Below are 23557 nucleotides of genomic sequence, written 5' to 3' on the forward strand. Positions count from 1 at the left end.
GCCGCTCCATGATAGCATGCCAAGTTCCATGAATTTCAGACGAGCTTTGGATTTACTAGAATTTAAAAATCAGGTATCTCAATGTTTGCGGCCGAGTGACGGTGGCAGGGTGTTTGACATTCATTCCCATTTCTTGCATGGGACCTAAGCATGCAACCAAGGGCACAAATTTGAATTTTCAACGAATTTATATGCATTAGAGCATGTGCTTGTAGTTCAAATTTGAATTATGCACATGAATGCATAGAAAACTCAGTTAATCCATGAAAATGTCCAAGCGAACCTCAAAAAATCCAAAAAAATTGACACAACACTCATGTTGTTCTATGTTGACACGAGAAACATGTTGAAAGTAAGAAGAGGCAACAGATATCATTTCGTCCCCCAAGGTGGCACGTACCCTACCGAAACCATCAGGCTTGTTGTGAGAGAAGCTCTTGTTTGCGAGAAGCTTATACCCACACCTGCCCCAAATGGGACGATATTTTTACCACGGCATGTCATTGTCGTTCCATCATATCATGTCAAGTTTCATGAATTTCAGATGAGTTTTCGATTTTCTAGAATTTTAAAACCATGTGTCTCAATTTTAGCGGCCGAGCGACAGTGTCAAGGTCTTTGACATTCATTCTCATTTCTTGCATGTGACCTAATCTTGCAACCAAGGACAAACATTTGATTTTGCAATCTGTTTTTATGGACGGAGCATGTGCATGTAGTTCAGTTTTGAATTATGCACATAAATGCCTAGAAAACTCAATTAACGTATAAAAATGTCCAGACGATCCCCGAAAAAATCCAAAATTTAACACGACACTCCTGTTGTTCTATGTTGGAACCAGGAAAAAAATGAAAGGAAGAAGAGACGACGAATATCGTTTTGTCCACAAAGGTGACACGTTTCCCTAACGGAACCATGAGGATTTCTTGTGAGAATCTCTGGTTTGTGAGAAGCTTATACCAGAACCTGCCCCAAATGGGACAATATTTTTTACCCTAGCATGTTGATGCCATTCCATGATAGCATGCCAAGGTTCATGAATTTCAGACGGGTTTTGGATTACTAGAATTACAAAAGCAAGTACCTCTACATTTTCCAGAGAGCCACGGTGACGTGGTGTTCGAAATTCATCCTCATTTCTTGCATGGGACATAAGCATAAACCCATGGACACATATATGATTTTACAACCCATGTTGGTGCACTGGAGCATGTGCATGTGCTTTAATTTTGAATTATGCACCTGAAATGGCTAGAAAACCAATTTAATGTATAAAATTTCGAAACGAACTCTGAATAATTCCATTTTTTACGACACACATATAGTTGCATGTTCACTGTAGATAAAAGGTCTAGCAGTTCAAACGTCGTCCATTGTCGCTGTGACCCTATTATGTAATTCAAATCAAGACGAAAAATCAAGTAGATCCCACACAGTTTATTATCACGAACCGTGTGAGATGCAGCACAAAATATCTTGGAGCACCGTCGGATTATAGTACACATACGGCTTGCGCGAGAAGGTGCGACGGCTACAGTCTACAGCCCGCTCTGAATAAGGGACCGTGTCTGATGACACTTTGCGTGTCAGTTTTTTTGCTGAAGCGATTCCAAAATTTTGGCTTCCGCGGAAATATCTACCTCCCCGCCCTCTCCCCCTTACCAAAAGCCACATTTCCCATGTTTCCACCTTCCTTTCCAAGTTCAAACCTTCACTCCTTGCTTGCAGCGTCGCCTCCTCATCGGCAACCCTCCTTCACGCTGCTCGGCCTCGCCTATCCACGCAGGTAATCCACACCCAACCCTCATCCTCCTCCGCCTTCCACATCCCACATGCCCCGACCGCCGGCGTGAGCGTGACACCTTCCACCCAAATCACCGACCCCTCCACCAAATAAGCGCCGCCCTAAGCCATGGTGCACGCAGTATAGCCAAGATCTCAAGGAGCATTTGGCAGCGGAGAGGCAAATCGCGGCCACACACGTGGATGAGGTCGCGATGGCTGGTGTATATGTTCTATATGTCGTGCAATGTGGTGTTCAGTTAACTGTTTGGTTCAATTCTGCAAATGTGATGTTCAATTCTTCAGGGTGCAATTTCCCAAGTTGTCAAGCATGCTTGCTTTGGTTAACTGTCTGATTTTCTATTAGGAGTATGTTATATTGTGCAATGTGGTGCTCAGTTAACATTTTGTTCATTTGTTGTGGTATTTAGTTAACTGTTTGGTTCAATTCTGCAATGTGATGTTCAATTGTTGTGGGTGCATTCTGTTATTGTATACCATGTGAGAAATAAATTGAATTTGGTTGTACTAAATACATGAGAAACAAATACAATTACTATATTTCCAAGTTGCTAAGCATGATTGGTTTGTTTAACTCTCTGATCTTCTATTAGGAGTATGTTATATTGTGCAATGTGGTGCTCAATTAACGTTTGGTTCATTTGTTGTGGTGTTTAGTTAACTGTTTGGTTCAATTATGCAATGTGATGTTCAATTGTTGTGGGTGCATTCTGTTATTGTATACCATGTGAGAAATAAATCGAATTTGTCTGTACTAAATACATGAGAAACAAATACAATTGCTATATTTCCAAGTTGTTAAGCATGCTTGGTTTGGTTAATTGTCTGATCTTCTATTAGGAGTATGTTATATTGTGCAATGTGGTGCTCAGTTAACGTTTGGTTCGTTTGTTGTGGTGTTTAGTTAACTGCACGTCCATGGTCCGTTATCTAATAGCACATTATTGTGCAATTGCAGGAACCATTCTAATATTTAAGTTTTTAACAATTTGGTCTTGCACATGTAGGTCCTGCTGTCACAGGTTTTGACCCACTGTTCGACCCTTTTTGCATATGGGGAAATGAGTTGTCCATGAATATCAATCAAGTCAAGAAACTCATAAAGATTGTTAGGATAAAGCAATTAGCGATAAAAAACAACAAGATCTTTGTCTGCATAATGAAGAAGACATCAGTTCACTACAAGATGGTACTAACTATAATACCTTGCCTTTTTTATTCCTTTGCCCCATTTTCAATATAGAGAAGATATTTATGCACATTCTTGTTTTCAGGCCTTTTCAAAGCAGTTCACTGATGATTACCTCTCAAACCACCTCTATGGTCAGGAGGTGAGGAAGGTTTTCATACAACACCCATGGTTCAATATTGAAGTGTTTCTGAAGATGAGAAGGACAGACGGACAATCATCCACAGGCACTGGCCTAAAGTTGCAAAGACCTTCAACATGAATGAAGGCTCAATATTCGCCTTCCGCTTCAGCAGTTTTCTAGATGAGATGCATCTATCTATATACCATCTATGATGCTAATTTCGAAAGGTTCTACATGTTGCATGTGAAACTTGGTCCTAGTGCAGTTGTGTAATGGGGTAGCTGAGTGCAGCCATATCATGTTGTACTCTGATGTTGAAATCATGCTTCCTTAATATGGAAATGAAATATATTATGTGCTTAATATGAATGTCAATTAGATTAATAAATGAATTATTAATAATATGAAAATTAGCTTGCTAATTGGGTTTTGCTATTGCAAATGGTTATTGAGAAAATACCGTGGGCGATGACCTCAGGCAACGCACACAGTTTCTAGGAATAAACTGTGTTGGATCAATAAACAATCACACACGACATTCTCTTAAAAACTGTTTGCATTACCATCTTGCGCAAATGTTTACCACATAAAAACTGTGTGTGATGGACAACCTTTGCCACACAGTTTCTTCTACGCACCGTGTGTGATGCATTCAATAAGGCAAATGATAAAATTGTTAATATCGTGTGCAATGGCAACGCTATCACAAACGATTTAACGGTGAAAATTGTGTGTGATGTACCTGTGAAAGGAAACGTTTTCCTTGGAGCGACTGTGTGGGATGTACATACGAACGGAAATGTTTAGCGGGGACTGACTGTGTGGGATTTACTTGCGACCGGAAACAATTTCTCCTGTATAATTGTATTTTTTAGCTCTGTTGTACGTATTTACGTATTTGAGCGCTCGCCGGTCGCACACGACCTCATTTTGCCGAGCCTGTGTGGCAAGAGGGCATATCCGCGACAGTTTCTGGGTCGTGTGGGGAGGACCCCCTATCGCCGTCACTCACTAGGCGACGGTTCCAAATGTCGTCGCGGAAAGGGGTCAAAACCCGTTTGTATAGCACTGACGCGTACCAGTGTGGTTTTGGGGGACTTTAATGAAATATTACTCTCGTTGGAAAAAGAGGGAGGGAATGCGAGACCAAATGCAATGATGTGAGAGTTTCGTAATTGTTTGGGAGAGTGTGGCCTGAATGATATGGGATGTATAGGTGATCTGTTCACATGGAGGGGAGGCGAAACCAGGGAAAGATTGGATCGAGCAGTTCGTAATGTAGATTGGGCAAATAAATTTCCTCGGGCTACAATCATAAACGAAGAGCATGTATACTCACATCATCGTCCGCTCATATTAGACACAAAATATTTTGATGATAATATTTTTAATCGCCCAAAGAGTCAATGAAACAATTTGAAGCTAGATGGCTCAAAGAAGAGACGGTTATGGAAATCATACGTACATCATGGGATAAGACGATGTTGGGTATCAGGCCGTCTCTAGCTGGCTGAACATGAGCGGTGCATGCAAATTTACAAACGTGGGATCATGATTTTTTAACGGGACCAAAAAAGAATTAACAAACTAAAAAAAGAGTTAGAAAAGCTACGGAGGGGACCTATAAATGCGGACTCCCTTGTGCGTCAAAAGAAGATTCTTGTCCTTATTGAAAATCTGTTGAAACAAGAGGAGATATACTGGTTACAACGGGGTCGAGCAAACTAGTTTGTGCATGGTGACGGCAATACCTCTTTTTCCATAATGGAGCAACGGCTAGAAAGAAGAGAAATCAGATAAAAAAATTGCTTGATGATAATGGTGCTTGGGTAAAACAAACGGAGATGAAGAATCACATTATGGGATATTTTTCTAACCTTTTTACCTCAGAAGTTAACCAAACGAACCAGGAGGTTCTCTGTCTTGTCAAAAGAAAAGTTACAAATGAAATGAATAGTGTTCTACTCGCCCCATACACGGCAGGGGAGGTTTGAAAAGCCCTTTTTTATATCGGTGATTTAAAGGCATCAGGTCCTGATGGCTTACATGCCGTATTTTACAAAAGATTCTGGTCTATGTTGGGGGATGACCTAACTGGTGAGGTTCTCTGGGCGGTGAATACTTGCTCTATACCTGATGGTTGGAACGATACTGCAATTGTAATGGTCCCAAAAGTCAACTCTCCAGAAAAGATAACTCAATTTAGACCGACCAGTTTATGCAATGCGGTGTATAAGGTTATTTCAAAAATGATTGCTTCCCGTCTGAAGATAATCCTATCAGATACAATCAGCCCTACCCAAAGTGCTTGTGTGCCTGCAATAATGATTACACATAATATTTTAGTGGCTTACGAATGTTTCCATAAGATAAAGAAAAAAAGGACTGGTAAAGAGGGCCTGTGTGCAACCAAACTGGACATGCACAAAGCATATGACCGAGTGGAGTGGCCTTTATTGAAGTCAATTATGTTGAGACTGGGGTTTCAGCAAGAATGGGCGAATTTGATTATGTAGTGTGTTTCCTCTCTGTAATACCGGGTTCGTTTTAATACGGAAGAAACTGAAAGTTTCAAACCTTCTACAAGATTAAGGCAGGGGGACCCTCTCTCCCCGTACTTATTTTTGTTGTGTACGGAGGGCTTGACTTCCCTCTTAGCTAATGCAGAGGAGAGTGGTACTATTTTCAGAACTAAAGTTAGCAGAGATGCACCATCAATTTCAAACCTCCTCTTTGCGGATGACTCTTTGATACTTATGCATGCTAACTCGAGGAACGCGGAGGCGCTGAAATCAGTTTTAGAGGCCTATTGTGTGACCTCGGGGCAAATGGTGAGCATTGGAAAACCTAGTATATTTTTTATCCCCAACACAAAAGTGGAAAACAAGGCACAAATTTGTACTATTCTGAATATTATGACTAAAGCCTGTTGGGGAACGCAGTATTTCAAAAAAATTCCTATGATCACGCAAGATCTATCTAGGAGATGCATAGCAACGAGAGGGGAGAGTGTGTCTACGTACCCTCGTAGACCGAAAGTGGAAGTGTTAAATAACGCGGTTGATGTAGTCGAACGTCTTCGCGATCCAACCGGTCAAGTACCGAATGCACGGCACCTCCGCGATCTGCACACGCTCAGCTCGATGATGTCCCTCGTACTCTTGATCCAGTTGAGGCCGAGGGTGAGTTGCTTCAGCACGACGGCGTGTTGACGGTGATGATGAAGTTACCGGTGGAGGGCTTCGCCTAAGCACTACGACAATATGACAGAGGTGGAAAACTGTGGAGGAGGGCACCGCACACGACTAAAGATCAATTTATGTGTCTATGGGGTGCCCCCTCCCCCGTATATAAAGGAGGGGAGGAGGAGGACGGCCGGTCACAAGGGGCGCGCCAAGGGGGGGATCCTACTCCTAGTAGGAGTAGGTTTCCCCCTTTCCTAGTCCAAGAAGGAGAAGAAGGGAAAGAGGAGAGAAGAGAAGGAAGGAGGGGGGCGCCCCCCTTCCCTTGTCCAATTCGGACTGGGCAAGGGGGGCGCGTGCCACCTCTGGCTGGCCCTCTCTCTTCTCCACTAAGGCCCATTGTGGCCCATTAATCCCCGGGGGGTTCTGGTAACCTCCCAGTACTCCGGAAAATACCCGATACACTTCGGAACCATTCCGATGTCCGAATATAACCTTCCAATATATCAATCTTTATGTCTCGACCATTTCGAGACTCCTCATCATGTATGTGATCTCATCCAGGACTCCGAACAACCTTCGGTACATCAAATCACATAACTCATAATACATATCGTCATCGAACGTTAAGCGTGCGGACCCTACGGGTTCGAGAACTATGTAGAAATGACCGAGACACATCTCCAGTCAATAACCAATAGTGGAACCTGGATGCTCATATTGGTTCCTACATATTCTACGAAGATCTTTATCGATCAAACTGCACAACAACATACGTGTTCCCTTTGTCATTGGTATGTTACTTGCCCGAGATTCGATCGTCGGTATCATCATACCTAGTTCAATCTCGTTACCGGCAAGTCTCTTTACTCGTTTTGTAATGCATCATCCCGTGACTAACCCATTAGTCACATTGCTCTCAAGGCTCATGGTGATGTGCATTACCGAGAGGACCCGGAGATACCTCTCCGATACACGGAGTGACAAATCCTAATCTCGATCTATGCCAACTCAACAAACACCATCGGAGACACCTGTAGAGCATCTTTATAATCACCCAGTTACGTTGTGACGTTTGATAGCACACTAAGTGTTCCTTCGGTATTCGGGAGTTGCATAATCTCATAGTCATAGGAACATGTATAAGTCATGAAGAAAGCAATAGCAATAAACTAAACGATCATAGTGCTAAGCTAACGGATGAGTCTAGTCCATCACATCATTCTCTAATGATGTGATCTCGTTCATCAAATGACAACACATGTCTATGGCTAGGAAACTTGGCCATCTTTGATTAACGAGCTAGTCAAGTAGAGGCAGACTAGGGACACTCTGTTTGTCTATGTATTCACACATGTACTCAGTTTCCGGTTAATACAATTCTAGCATCAATAATAAATATTTATCATGATATAAGGAAATATAAATAACAACTTTAGTATTACCTCTAGGGCATATTTCCTTCAAAGCCTTTAATGACAAATATTTGGGTTTGCCTGCAAATATGGGTATGGACAAAAGCGACTATTTCCAATTCTTAATTGATCGAATTATTAAGAAAATTAGTGGATGGAAAGAAAAACTGCTATCAGCAGGAGGAAAGGAAATTTTACTCAAATTGGTTGTACAAGCTATCCCAACTTATGTCATGTCCGTATTTAAAATTCCTAAAAAAATTGCAAAGGAATCATTAACGCGATGTCGCATTTCTGGTGGGGTGACGAAGACAATCAGAAGAGAATGTATTGGATGGCATGGTGGATAATGTGTGTACCAAAAGATCAAGGTGGAATTGGATTCCAAGATATACACTGTTTTAATTTGGCCTTGTTAGCCAAACAAGCGTGGCGCCTGCTTGATAACACTGATTCTCTATGTACCACCGTCTTGAGAACCAAATATTTCCTGGATGGCGACCTAATGAATGCAAGTTTTAAAAAGGGTTCTTCTTTTACTTGGCAAAGCATTATGGCAGGAGTTAATTCTCTCAAAAATTGTTATATTTGAAGAGTTGGAAATGGACTAAATATTGATATTTGGAAAGATGCATGGATCCCGAACTATGCAAATAGGAAAATTATTACTCCTAGAAAAGGGCACCTGCTATCAAAAGTTGTTGACCTTATCAATCCGGTCACCAATTCTTAGGATGAAGATTTAGTAATACAAACATTGTGGCCAGTTGATGCTCAAAGGGTGCTAGTGATCCCCCTCTCTATGCATAATATGACAGATTTCATTACTTGGAATTACACAAAGAATGGGTGTTTCACGGTTCGGTCAGCTTACTTCGAGGAATGGAACAAACAACATGGGAGGAAATTGAACTACACAATGGTATGGGGAAAACAAATGTAAATCCTATTTGGAGAAAGGTTTGGAAATTATCTTGTCCAACAAAGGTGAAGATTTTCATATGGCGTACCTTGCACGGAACACTCCCATGTCGTGTTACACTTGCTAATAGACATATGAAAATTTCTCCCATCTGCCCATCATGTTCGAATGGACCAGAAGATACAGAACACATGTTGTTTCTATGTTGGAAGGCAAAAGAAGTTTGGAGAAAGCTGGGAAGTCATGAGGCCATCAGTAAAGCTTGTGTTATCGATCGTGCGGGAGTGGCAGTTCTTGAGTTTTTACTTCTTATGCCAGAGAAAGAGCTATCTACAGTAGGCACCCAGAATGCACATGAATTGATTGTTGTAACAGCCTGGTATTTATGATGGAATAGATGGTCGCTAGTTCATCAGGGAAAATCCCAAGATGCTTGCCAAACCTCGATGGGAGTCCGTGCTATAGCGGCAAATTATGTTTTATGAAATTGAATGTCGATGCTTCTTTTGATCAGGATATGCTTAGAGGTACGACAGGGGCGCTACTAGCGGGAACTGGAGGATGAATTAGTGTGCAGATGTCTTAACAACAAAAGCGCTGACTCTAAGATTTGGCTTATCACTCTCACAGAAGGCAGGATGTAATCTCTTGTGTTAGCTCCGACAATATGGAAGTAGTTGACACAATGAAGAATGAAGGACATTCAGCGGACTGGCGGCAGCAGTTTTTGATGATTGTTATTTTATGGCGTGCGATTTTTTGTATATTAGTTTTGAGCATTGTAATATGGAAGCAAATAAAGTTGCTCATGAACTTGCTAGATTAGCTAAATTTTCTGTGACTAAAGATTGTTTTGAGGAACCTATGAATAATATTGCAATTTTTCTTATTAACAATGTAACTGTCATTTCCAATGAATAAAGGCGATGTTTTGTTTTAAAAAAGGCTCAAAGAGTATTTCGTGGTGCAGATTTCAGGTGGCAAAACACCACCCCACCCCAAGTGTGTACCTAGTCGCATATCCGTGACCGATGTTGCTGGCTAGCCGCCTACCGCGGAGACCAGATTCATCCATCTGCCCGACTGAAGGCAGCAGATCAATTTAGCCAGTGTCATCACTCATCAGGTGTGCGCACTGTAATCTGAGAAACTGCTACAAAGACAATATCAAAGAACAAGAACTAAACTGCTTTGCATTTCTGGAACACGACTCTACGAATTGCCCATTTTCATATTTCCACTGCAACGAGGTAATGACAGAAGCTACATTATTCAACCCAAACCCTCCACATCAATAAAATGTTTGGGCGGTTTTTTCTCTAGCCGATCTTCTCAACAAGACACTGCCCCTGGCTTCTCCAGGGTCATGCTCACTACCACCAAACTGCCTATATTGTTCTGTTAACAAGTGTTGCTTACTTTGGTCAGTGTACGACAAGGGTGAGCTTCCACTAACCTCAAACCTTTGCTCCACAGACCTCTCTTCATCCACCTCCTGGCCTGATGAGCTGGTACCCAAGGCAGATCTCGACCGATAATAGCTCGTATAGCCGATTTCCTCATGTGCCCCTCTAGGGCCTCCCTGATACATTTGATCTGAGCTCCCAAAAAAGTACTGTTCGTAGTCATCAGTGCTGGTTGAGTTCCTTGTGCTTTCGCTGCTATCTGTGCTCACGGTGCTGTGTGACCCAGCATCAGAGTTGCTGAACAACGACGAGCTCTCACTTGGGCTTGGTGATTCTGCTGCTGGATATGGTGCGTCCCCAAATTCATCAAATCTGCGGGTGAGGTTATCTGTAATGTGATCTCTATGCAACTCATCACCTTGGTGTCTGTTCAAGGAACCCCGTTGCAATGGTGCCTGCTCCAAGTTTGGCTTATGCCTGGCCTTCTTCGCATATGATGGGTCGTTAACCATCATAGCATGTCGTACAGAGTTTGGCGCCCTTGGTGAACACCTGATATGGTTAATGGAGGATTCAGAATGTACTGGTAAGAAACCTGATGGGAAGGCGCATGAAATTGCTGGTATCTATAAAAAAAGAAGAGGAATGGTGGTGTTCACCTTGCGTAGAGCAGCATGTATGCACACTTCGACATTACATTTTCCAGAGATACAGGTTTGACCTGCACACAGCAAAGACCAGCTATTCAGAATACAGGATCGCTATCTGATTACTCCAAAACAACACCGGTACCGACGCAGTCACTGTTGAAGCCAAATAATTTGTTTTCACTATTGCATTACAAGAATATACACTATGATCACTAGGATAAGAGGTGTAATCTGATTGCTATTCCAATAAGGCAAAAAAAAGTACCAAATGGAACCTGGGTCTAGGCGCACCCTAATTGAAAAAAAAAGTTCAAAAATATAAAAAAGGTCAAACAATTCCGCACAAAAAACAATTACATGTAAAGTTTCGCAAAGAAATGACTTCCGTGGTCTTTTGTGCGGAAAAAGGATAAACTTGGTTCTATATAAAAGTTACTATTCAAGTTTTTTGAAATTGCAATTTTGTGTTTTTTTCTCCCATAAGTGCCGAAGTCATTTCTTCGCGAAACTTCATACATGAGTAGAACACTCGACCAAGTTAGCCACAAAAAAGTTTCTGAATTGATTGGGTTTTTTATAATTTTTAAAATTAAAATGTTATATAAGGTGCGCCTAGAACTATGTCCCAAAAATCCACACCGGCAGTCTCGTTTATTTAAAACAAACAGATACTAAATATGGAAATAGGTTTACCAAAAAAATGATTTCAAAAATTGTTAACGTCCAGACAGGCATAACCCCGTCTTGATATGTCCAGAAAGAGCAAGTATACCTGACTGTCATCTATCTTGTACCACTTCCCATGTGTGTCCTTGACATAACATACGTAATGACCAGAAAAGGCAGCATTCATAACATCATGATGGACAACCATTCCATATAGGCTGTAAACAGGAGAATTGTCATCAGTTGAGTTCATGTAGCAAGATAAGTTCAGGGTCTCTGGGAATCTGATGGCTTTGCTGATCTTCCCAAACTTGCCAGACTGTACAAATAAGAAGGGGGAACAAAATTAGAGGAACTCAATTTGCAAGACTTGATCAAAACTAAAACAATTGAACTCCAGAAAAAGGTCAAATACAACGATTCAAATGTCAACACAAAAGAGAGCTATGCAAGTATGTTTGGCGTCTAGCCCTCAATAAGATGGTATTCTATATGGTACCTGGTATCTTTTCAATGCAATAGTCAGGACATTTGGGGCTTCCGATATTGTCAACTTCTTCTTAGCACGCTCATAGGAATTGCATCTGACATACAGGGTCAAGTTAAGAGTAATAGCATTAGGAGAAAAGAAAGCAAGACTAAAGAGAAGCGGCAATTTCAATCCTTGCATAATTCATTATATAGTATAATGAATTGAATAAAATAAGCTACAACATCTGACTTCTAGAAACATTGAAGTGAACAATGTTTCCAATCAGAGTTATACAACCTACCTTATTATTTCAGCTGGCCCTAAAGGAAGTTGGTATATTGTCAACACTAAGGTATAAGAAAACATGCTAATTTCTTAAGTATTGATCCTCCAATTGCAATATTGTATAATTCTCAAATCAGCAACTAGCAGTAGAAGGCAACAGCGAGAAGGAAAAAGATTCTCTCAAAAATTTACAATATTTCATACTGTCATATTTACATGCTTCGTTTGAACCTTTAAACATATCAACATATCTGGTTCATGACTCACAATCCAATCCATTGAGCAATTACCCACTCAAACTTTTGAGTAAAACAACAGCCTGATACAATTCAGAGCACTCAAGCAGTCTACATTGAAAACCATCCAAATGTCATGGCCCGACACCATCTTAGGTAATCATAATAGAAGAAAACAACATAGCAAAAGGCATAAAATCACACGACCAACATTTTCCACAGGAGAAATCCATACCATGTTTATAGTACAAATAAAAACTGGTATTGTCGTGCCATTTTGTTATCTTGCAATGTACGGCTTTTTTTTCCTACTCTTGGCTAGCACTCTCAAACTTTAAAATATACCTAACATTTATTTTATTTCCCTTCCAATTATGTTTCTGTTGTTCAAGTCTGCTGTACGGTAATGATTCTATTTCTCCATAAAATTCATGATTAGATGATATGGCAAAGTATTTTGACCCTCAATTCAACTCCCGGCTTGGTATAGTTTCAGTGATAGCTCAAGGACTCTGATCGGTGGATAAAAGGTCACAGGATGAACAGTACAGAAGGCTAAAGATCCGAAGTGACATTACCTGCTGCACTGGTATCTATTATCTCCATCCAAGACTTCTGTAGATGTAAACCGCTGAAGTGCTTCCTCGAGTGAACTGATGTCGCCATCTATTTCAACAGTAAGATCTAACATACGCTCGTATTGCTCAGAACTAATATGACACCTTGTGCATTTTATCTATGAAAGAAACAGAGTAAAATTATCAATAAGACACAGGGTGGCCTCAGGTAACTGAATATGCAAAAATAATAAAATCTAAGCTGTTCTGTAAAGAGAACCTTAGATCTCAGATAGCCCCCAAATATTAGTTGTACAAGTGTGGTTTCTTCTGCTAAACAATGAGCGCCACCTTTTCTGGCTTCCTTGATGCATACAGATTGCATAGCATCAATTGAGTGCCTGTAAACATGTCAGTTAATGTGGTGCCATTAAGAAAAACTCTTGGAGAAAGGAGTTGCCAATAGTAATTAACTATTTTACTTTCGACAAGGTCATTCCCCAAAACTAAACATACTGAAAAAGCCATTGTTAGGTAACTGTCCTATCAGGTTTTCTACTTGACACAAAGACAATATTTCATTGATAAGAATGTCAACCAGCACCTGGTTTGAACAATGAATTCCAAACAACTATACGAAGTGTTGACTTCAACTAACCTTCGGTTTAACAGGAAAAGATAAATTAATTGAAAATTTTAGTACCACAGTTGAACAAAGATTGCCAAACTAATCTAGTATGCCACACTGTTGCCTCACAAACTGAGCCCAAAAAGGACGTCGACATAATCTATAGTTGAACCGGTTTGGGCCTGGCCCATCACCACTTAGGCCAATAAAGGCCCAGCTCATGTAAGTGACCTGAAAGAGGAGGGGTGGTCGATGTCTAGAGGAGAGCGCCGCCACAACCTACGACACAGAAACGAGCTGCCGGTACACCTCTCCTCATTCAACATGGTATCAGACGCCAGCAACGCCTAGGCCTGACGGCCCTAGGCAGCGGCGGGGCTCATCTCAGCGGTAGGGACTCGTCTCGCGGCTGTCCTGCGACTGGCAGGGAGCTCCGCAAGCAGCTGCATGCGAGCGCGGAAGATGCGGAGGTGGCGCGCGAGCTGCGTGGCGGGGCTGCGCGGGAGACGTGGCGATGGCACGGCTTAGTCAGAGGAAGACAGAGGTCGTACTGCAATGTACTGCTGCTGCTGGAGACATGTGCGGTGATTGGGGAGGGAAGAGGAGGCTGGAACTGCTGAGGTCTGAATTGCTGCTGCTTCTGCTGGAAGTGATAGCTGTTGCACGCAGCTACTCGCCAGGGGGAGAGAAGGGGGTCGTTGTTGCTGTGTGCAGCTGGTCGGGAAGATGAGTAATCCGAAAGGCCTTGCTGAGGCTATCGAGAAGCTCACACTGTTCCTCACTTCCAAGGAGGGGGGCTTGAATTTTAGGGCCATCATTCCTCGACAGGAAGTGGTTCGGAAGATCGAGCTGTTGCCCACTGACATCAAGCTAGAGAGGGTTACCAATTATCTGAACTGGTCTCGAAGGCAATGTTGGCTGTGGAGCAAGGAGTTGGATGGAAACTTGTTGGGTACTATTGAAGAACCAAGTGGCGAGGCTAGTCCGGAGGGAAAGAAATGAAAGGTCATCAACTCTCTGCTTATTGGGTGGCTGTTGAACTCAGTAGTACCCCCTATTGGACACTCCGTGGATGGGCTATCAACAGGCTGCTGAGATATGGAAGATTTTGTCCACCCAGTACTGCTGAGATATGGAAGATTTTGTCCACCCAGTACTCCGACAAGGGCAATGTCATCCTCATATCTCAAACTGATGGGAAGATTCGTCGTCTACGTCAATGTGACATGTCAGTGATGGCATATGTAGCAGAGATACAGGCATTGTAGGCAGACCAGGATAATTGTGATCCTCTTGAACTATGCAGCCAAGCATCGAGTCAGGGCACAAGTGAATGGCATGCAGGCATGTGCTGCAACTTTTGGAGGGGCTCAAAGGTTGCTTTGATGGCAGGAAGGCCTACCTGTTGCATCAAACTTCCCTGCCTATTATTGATGGGGCTATTGCAGCGATAGCTCAAGAGGAGGTGCGGCTATCTCTTGAGTTGTGCTGGCCTCGACGTTTACCGTTACTGAGCGCAGGGAGTGGAAAGAGAGCAGGGACTGTTTTACCTGTGGGGAGAAAGGCCACCTGAAGTTCAACCGTCCAAATCATGGCAGAGGCAGGGGAAATAACAGATGGGAAGTGGGAGGACTGCTAGAGGCAGAAGTGGGTATTCAGGATACTCAGGTGGTCAGAGGGCACACATGGCAGTTCAAGGGGACAACGGGACGTCAAAGGGCAGAGAAATATATGATGCTGCCTATGGAGACTTTGCTCACTGAGCCTCCACTGATGAAGGTAATCCTGAAAATGCATCTCTTGCTACTGATGAGAATGATCCAGATGATGGAAGATCAACTTCAGGCTATTGTGTGTTTGTGCGAAGAAATTTGGTGTCATGGAGAAGCAAGAAACAAACAGTTGTGTCTAGATCAGCGGCAGAAGCAGAGTAATAGAGATTATCTAAAGGGGCAAGAAACAAACATTTGTGTCTAGATCAGCGGCAGAAGCTGAGTAATAGACATTATCTAAAGGGTTGAGTGAGATGCCCTGGGTGAAGAACCTACTGAGCAAGTTGAAACTTCTGAGGAAGGGACCCTTGAGAGCGTGGTGTGACAATAAGTCAGCAATAAGCATTGCCAATAACCCAGTTCAACATGATACGACAAAACATGTGGATACCAATCGCTTCTTCATTAAGGAGAAATTTGATGGTCTTAATCATGTCAGCACTGGGCAGCTAATTGCATATTGCTTGATAAAGGGACTGGGAACAAAGGACTGTAACTTGCATGTGACAACACGGGGTTCATAGATATCTACCACCCATCTTGAGGAGTGATGAACCGGTGTGGGCCTGGCCCATCACCACTTAGGCCCATAAGGCCCAGCTTGTGTAAGTGACTAGAAGAGGAGGGCTGGTCAATGTCTGGAGTAGAGCGTCGCCACAACCTACGACACGCAGAGACGAGATGCTGGTACACCTCTCCTCATTCAACTTCTGTGATTGCAAAATAGCTCATCCACCATTAGTAAAGTGTCACAGAAGAGCATGTCAGTAATTTTACCATCCACTAACACGTCATAATTGGTCATTTGAAGTATAACATTGGCAGATTCAACTTAAGAGCCAAATTATTGTGGAAACCTTATATTGAAAAACTTGACATAAAAATATTCATAGCTCCTCTGTAAACTCCAGCTTAAGTTTCTTGTCAACTGTAAATAACCAACATAGATGAAAAATGTAATGATCGCTTTCTTACCGAAGGAATTCATGAGCATCTTCTTGTTTACCAGGACCAAAGCTACTTCCAATCTCGTGCAAATGGGACAGTATCCCAGTTGGTGATAAAGCAGTCTTGCCCTGCTTGCCCTCCACAATAAGTCTTTCAAATTCACACATGAAACACCATGCCTTTTTGGAACCTAGAAAACACAAGATACTATGCGGTTACTCAAACAAGTGCAATATGGAGAAAAAGAATGACATGAGAAACTTAGTAGGCACTTACAATTTTTCGAATGAAGCCCTCCCAGAAGATACGTTGTAAGTGGTCGAGTAAACATCAAGCACTGAAGAACAACATTTGCATAGCAGCTGCAAGAGAAAAATAAGAAGAAAAACATGTTAGACAGGGGGGCACATAACAACTTACACAAAATATCTCAACTAATGCGACAACATCTTGTTTAACATGAGGACTCTTTTGGTTTACAGGAATTTTGTAGGGATTATAAAGGATAGGAATTTTGTAGGAAATATTTCTTTGGAGCCCTTTGGTTTGTAGGAATGGATTCCTACTCCTATGTAGGATAGGAACCAATCCTTCGCATTTCAAAGGAAAAAAAAACATTAGCCTAGACTCAATTGAAAGATTCCTATCCTATGCATCAAATGACATCTCTTTCCCTATAGGAATTGAGATATATGTCATCTCACTTCCTATGATTTTCCTATTCCTATGATATTCCTATCCTGTGAAAAAAAGGAGGCCTAAAGTTCCATGTACTGGTAGGTAAGTCTATCAACAGCATGACAAAAAAGTAGTAGAGCAACAATATCATGCCATTAAACACTATCAGAGCATGCTGGAGCATATTTGCCTGATCACTTCATATATTGTTGTGGGTGGGAAATTAGTCCATCTTTAGCAACGGATTATTAAATTAATGATTGGCCCTAGGGAAACAAACCAGATAAGATCTACTCATGTCAACCAGACTCCAACGGAAGTAAAAACTACTAAGTTGCAAACAGATTAAAAGCTAGAGATGCCTACACAAAAAAATTATGCGACAAACTTCACAGAAATACAAAGCATGCAGTTAATATCCCAACTGTTAAATTCCAGAAACAGTAATTCAATGTTTACCTGTTGCCAAGGTTATGAAGACCAAAAGGGCGCAATTCAACCTTGTCGTAGAGCTTGATGAAAACATCATATGGAAAAAGTGTCTGAAAAGCAGAATTTAGTAGCAAATAAAAGAAAATAAATTACTAACTACAGAGCCATTCAATTATATTTACCAACTCTGAAGGATAATGCCTCACAACTTTTGGTGTTGTTTGTTGCCTGACAATTTTCTTCAAAGATGTCGCAAGGTTATTTGCTGCTGAACCTCCTCTATCTGTTGGATTATCAGCCCTTTTTGATGGATTAGGTGCTACAGACCGGCCACCATGGATGGAAGAAACCTTATCAACAGCTAATACTGGAGTTACTAATTTCAAGCCTTCAGACTTTTCTTCACCAGTAGCTTTTATTTTGCACGGTTCAACTTCCACGCGAAGAGAAGTCCTAGAACTTTTGGGTGCTGGTACGGCAGTTGCAGCCATTTGGGAATAGCTCCTATCTGCAGGTTTTCTAATATGATTAATCCGAGAGCAATCCTTACTAACATCAGCATCCTCAGTGTTGCCATGGTCCTTGCAATGAACATATATATCTTCATGGATGGAACTGGTAAGGCCACTCATCTTTGGTGCAGAAGCTTGAGATTTATGAACCAATATATCATCTAAGTCCTTCACATAAGAACTATTTCCAACAAAATTGGTAGATTTGGTATTTGATTCTGCCCTTTTACTGTCAAAGGACGTTACTTGAGGGGTAATTTGACCAAGTTTGACCACATTGTCAGAATTGCCCTTTTCAGGGATCTCTGTGGTAGCAGATACCTCTTCGAAAGGCGTATCTTTCCTTTTATCATTTGAGCTCTTCACAACATGGTTTGTGCCAGAAGTTTCAGACTCAGACGCAACCGGTACACTAATTTCAGCCACTGGTTGTACCCCAGCCACTACATTCTCTTCAGAAGCTCTTCGGTGTTCAACATTTCCTTCCTTTGCAACAGAAATTGCAGCTCCATCATCTGGCTTAGCATTAGCACTTGGTGGATGGCATTCATCTTTGTGACCTTTTCTCCAGTGGGATATCTGGCATTTGAATGAGCTGCAAAAGGGAAGGTGTCACAAGATTGAACAAGTAACATAGTTCAATTTTTGTACACCACGCACAATATTGAACCGCAGTTTAGGATTTTCGACACATAGCATGTTTACTATTCATGTACAATATGCAACATTACTTGGTTTTACTGAGATAGGCATCACATCTCATCCAGCAGACCAAGTCATGTGCATGTATATTCATTTAGGATTCTTATTCAAATGTTCCACTGGTAATGAATCAAAGGAAATCAGTCAAGGGTCAATTTGTCCATATCAACATACTGTTAAGTTCACACAAAAAGACATGTGCATAAAGAAATGTTCAGAACAGGATGAACAATACTAAGAATACCATCGGAAAAGTGACCAGCCATGCCTAAATTCAGCCAATAGCAACTGCAGTTGGACAACCAAAGTTCTCAGGTTTAGGAAAGCAAATTAAAAGTGCACAGTGGTGTACCAATCATCCTTGTATTCCCAACAAAAGTGGATTAGTAAAACGTCTATCATAGGGGCTAAAACGGCCAACAGAGCTAATATGGTCAACAGAGGAACTTTCTAGATAATTCTTTGACAGCCATACTGCTGCTCACAAAACATTGAGTGCAAAGTATATTGTAACATCACTTGTCAGCTGGTGCATTTACTCACCACCAAACACCGTATGTATAGGCACTCGCTACTCTTATACATATCCTTGAATGTACATTCAATTTTAACACACAAGGGTATTTTTTGTATTAAAACATTTTTATGACAATACAAATTACTCCTTACAAATGCGTAAGACAAGTTTCTAGAAAATTAATAATAAATAAATGTATAATGTGAAAATTTATATTGGAACCCCATACGAATTGACCTTTGGTAACTTGCGCTATACATTGTAAAGTTGCTGAAAACGCATTAGCCGATGAGGAGTACCATGCAGATGTACCCCCCCCCCCCCCCGCCGCGCGGCGTCCGCGGTTTAAAAGGCCGGTGGCCAGCATGCTCCGTCCAGATTTGTTAGACCTGGCGTTTATTGTGCTGCGCATGCGAAGCAAGGGAGAAACTAGGCTGCTGCATGCCGTAGTCATTGGTTCATACAAGGAGGTTAGAGAACGCATGCAGGCAGGTGAGAGAAATAGGCTGCGGCAGCTGTGCATGCATGTATTCTCATTGGGCGCAGGCTGGGCAGAGAGAACGCACAGAGGATTTGGAGAGGATGTCGAAGCATTACTTAATTATAAGACGAGTCAGTGCCTTGGTACTGGAGATCCAGCCCTATAAACCCAAACGGAGGGAGTATGATTAAGTAATAAGCTTATGTAATGTCAGTATGCACATTACATAAATAAATGTTCCATCATTGGTAAACACTTCTCAGAATCACATGGAACCTTTGTTAGGACTAATCTTGTCATATATACCAAAGAGATGCATGCATGAGAAGGAAGAAGCCAAATTGGGTTGGATGTTGAGGGACACCATGAAACCTTAGCCAAGAAGAATATGATGGCATGGCATATGTCATCACTCAATAGTTATCCTAACTATATATGAGTTGTCATCTACTTGGGTATGAGTTGTGCAGTAGATGAACTAGCTATGAGCTGTACCGCCGCAGTGTTGGTTACTGTAGCAGGACGGTCACTGTATCACTGTCCCTACAGCCTCTATATAAGGAGAGGCACCCCATATGTAATAGGTAAGCTTGTGGCAATTGAGATATCTAATATAAACCTTCCCGCTAGTAGTAGCTCTTTGTGTGTGTGAAGCACATCTCTTTAGAGAGAGTCCAGGGTGAGAGCTAGAGAAGATAGTGATTCTAACAATTGGTATCATAGCTACAGCTAGCAGTTCTAACAACATTTTGTTTAGCTGCATGCACATCAGGTCTTCATTATTTGTTTCAATTGAGACAGGTAACAGGTTGCATGGAAGAAATAAAGACATTATTTGCTTGTTTGTATGAAATGAATGTGGTGGTAATGCAATAAGGTGTGCTGACATTATAACTACAAGTATAGTGATTGTCAATTTTCTGTTTTTCCACTCTCAAGTTGCAACCCAATAGAAAATTCTGTATATGACATATCAGCACATAATGGCTAAACGTGTTTTTTTAGGCTAGTTTCTGTCAATAGCACAGAAACAATAAATAATACGAGTAGTCTTTGCAACAATGGCTTGTTTCTTCCAGTGATATCAATTGCACAGGAATGATAAATAATGAATCTTCTTCTCAAAAACACTAAGAACTCAACATGAATATGAACAAATAGCATTATCATCGGCTGATTGATCTGACCCACATGCCGTGGTAAGCAAGAGACTAACACGGGGAGAAAGGTGCTGGCCTTGTTGAAATCTACATACCCAGGATTGGCATCCTTTCTGTACGAGCAGAGAAAGGACAGGCGCTCATGCAAAGAACCAATCAATCAAGCCTCATGCACTGAGTCAAATGTGCATCTTATTTTGCTCCACATTATCTAAGAATACGTCCACCGGTGCTTCACCCTTGGGGACATTCTGGCTATGTCATAGGACAAATCTCCCAACATATCAATCAAAGAAAGGTCCATGACAACAGGACATTGTGACATTCAAAAAATAAGTGTTCATCTAGAAGCATGTGAATCGCTAGGATGGTTAATAGCCTAAGACAGGATGTGTGGCCTATGTTGGTTAACAAAAAAGGCAGCAGACTAATATTAGTTGTCTGGAACCAACTGGAAGGTATCTTGAAGTCAGGGATAAAAAACAAACATTCAAGTTTACAAGGAGAGGCGCCAGCAATGATGACAGCATAACTGAGCCATTAGGATCCTATACTGGCCTTCCTTCCAGATGAACTTTATCAAACCAGAGTTCCTAGAGACAAGCTAAATGGATGATCACAAATCGCCCTAGCTCACATGGTAATCAGTTATCTTGTCCACACACAAATTCGACAAAATCCAAATCTTGTCGATCTACTAGCCTATAAAATTGTTACTGAAACCCAAATTTCTAGAAAATACAGCGCATTTCCACTCTGGATTTAACAAATTGTAGACTATTTCCCTCGATTCCAAATCACCTGCTGAGACTACAAAAATTGTAAAGGGGATTAGGAACAGGGTTTGAGCCAACTCACCAGTACTTCACAGCCTTGCACTGTTTGCACCTAAACGTGGTCGGCCTGAAGCACACCGCGCAGACCCCAGCTGCGGCCTGTGGCGGCGCTGGCGCCTCCACGACCTCCTCCTCTTCCTCCTGCGGTGAAACCACCTCCCGCGGTGCCCACATCGGCGCCTCCGGCACATCCGCCGCGTGCAGCACGCCAGGGAACAGCTCGGAGCAGAAGGCGAGCACCGACTCCCGCTCCGCCAGCTCGGATTCCTCCGCCGCGAGGCGCGCTAGGCGCCGCACCTCCTCCCTTCGCTCCGCGGCGCGCCGCAGGCTCTGCCGCAGCAGTAGCGCCACCACTAGCACCACGATAAACAGCGCCACCGTCACCGCGGTGGCCGCCGTCGACGACCCTGCCGCCTCCGCCATTGCCATCGCTCCCTCTCAGCCCACCCCTCTCCCTCCCCAGCCCTCTCTCAGGCGCATAGATCTCGAACCCGCCCCCCACCACCACTCAAAACGATGGATCCGCGGCCCGATTGTGCACTTGCCCGAGCAAATCGGTCGGAAATTAGGGCTCGGAGATTTCCAATCCAAAAGAAAAATCCCCTTTCCTCCGGTCAGGGTTTTGTTTTGTTTTGGTCTTTGGAAGTGACGGAGAGACGGCAGCGACCAGGGGCAGGGAGGAAGAGAAGGAGAAGGTAGCGGCATCCGTTTCCACCTTGGCACTCGAAGAATAATACCACGCCTTCGGGAAGGGGGCAGGTGAAAAAAGTGGGCGACGGGCAAGTTTAACGGCGGGGTACCGTACGAGGTGGAAGACAAGAAAGGAATGGGTTCCCCGCAAGGTACCGTGTGCTGGCCTCGGTACCCTGTGTTCGCGTGCGCGTATCCACGGTCAGATGGGCTCGGAGCATCTTCAACCGGTCGTATAAAAGCATGTATTAATAATACGGCCAACTGCTGACTATAATATATTGTCATTATTTATTTTAAATCTATATAAGGCTGCTAGCCAACTTGCCTTCACGGAGTTTTTTCAATTGGGGCTTCGTTGCCCGTCGGATCTGTCTTCTAGTGTGTCTGAGCCGTTGGATCTTCACAATGGTCAAAACTAATTTTCATCTCACGGTCATTTTCATTGTCCAATGACGAGTGGGCTCGCGAGGCGGCTGGTTGGCTGGGTTGCCCATTTTCGTGTGCTGAACGATTTGCCCAATCCGCTCCACACGCTCGCACCCAATTCAACCCTCTCTTCCAGACGACCCACTCCACACTAATCGCCGCACAACCCTAGCCCCTTTCCCTTCGATCCCCACCTCCCCTCTATCATCCTCGCTCCTCGCTCGTCGTCATGGCCTCCACCCTAGGAGCATCACCACTGCCTGCTACGCCCCCTCCACCACTATAGGCGCACACAGACGGTGGATCCGTGCCGGAGAAGAGCAATTCCAATCACGGTGTGGTGCATTTGTGGGGAAGGTGAAGAAAGTCTGTCGCCCGTCTTTACCTCCTCGGTGTGCCCTTGCTGCTGCTCTCTCTCTCTCTCCCTCTGTGCGTAGCAGCGCAGGAGCAGTGAGGTCTGCGAAGAAGATGAGGGAGGGCGGAGAGAAGGGGAAGGAGCAGCCCGACCCTGCTCCATCTCTCTTTCCTTCATGTATGAGGCCTAGAGAAGTAGATGGCGAGGGAAGGCGCCACGGCCGGCGGCGCTACCACTGCACAGTGGCGTCCACCTCCAGGTCTTCGTCATGTCTCCCGATCCCCTTTGGTTTCAGTGTGTGTTCTTTTTTCTCTTGGCCCGATTTGCTCACACATTTGGGGTTTCGTGTTGTAGGGAACAGATCTGGTGCGGGATGTGTGGTATAATGCATAGGTGTGTATAATCTTGGCTATGGTCTATGCTGGTGATATGGCTGTCAACCGGTAAGATAGGACTAAGGTTTGAATATTCATGTGTTATTTTCTGCATGTTGTAGTTCATTTATGTAA

At 42.9% G+C, this 23557-nt stretch overlaps 1 protein-coding gene across 2 annotated transcripts; it reads right to left on the minus strand.

Moving 5' to 3' along the window:
• Window positions 1–9847: 9847 nt before the first annotated feature.
• LOC123154074 (ubiquitin carboxyl-terminal hydrolase 19) lies at window positions 9848–22304 on the minus strand. Of its 2 annotated transcripts, XM_044572874.1 has the most exons (12): window positions 21597–22304; window positions 17549–18473; window positions 17394–17476; window positions 16533–16618; window positions 16284–16446; window positions 13189–13309; window positions 12930–13087; window positions 11858–11942; window positions 11465–11677; window positions 10702–10763; window positions 10461–10594; window positions 9848–10379 (listed from the first exon to the last, which is right to left on the minus strand). In XM_044572874.1, exons 1-12 carry the CDS (start codon window positions 22001–22003, stop codon window positions 9928–9930), a joined length of 2889 nt encoding a protein of 962 aa, XP_044428809.1. In that variant the 5' UTR covers window positions 22004–22304; the 3' UTR covers window positions 9848–9927. The 2 variants fall into 2 exon arrangements, with proteins under 2 accessions (XP_044428809.1, XP_044428808.1); XM_044572873.1 differs by having other exon boundaries at window positions 9848–10594; window positions 21597–22302.
• Window positions 22305–23557: the final 1253 nt, after the last annotated feature.

The sequence above is a fragment of the Triticum aestivum genome, chromosome 7A (genome assembly GCF_018294505.1).
Source record: "Triticum aestivum cultivar Chinese Spring chromosome 7A, IWGSC CS RefSeq v2.1, whole genome shotgun sequence".
NCBI classification, from domain to species: domain Eukaryota; kingdom Viridiplantae; phylum Streptophyta; class Magnoliopsida; order Poales; family Poaceae; genus Triticum; species Triticum aestivum.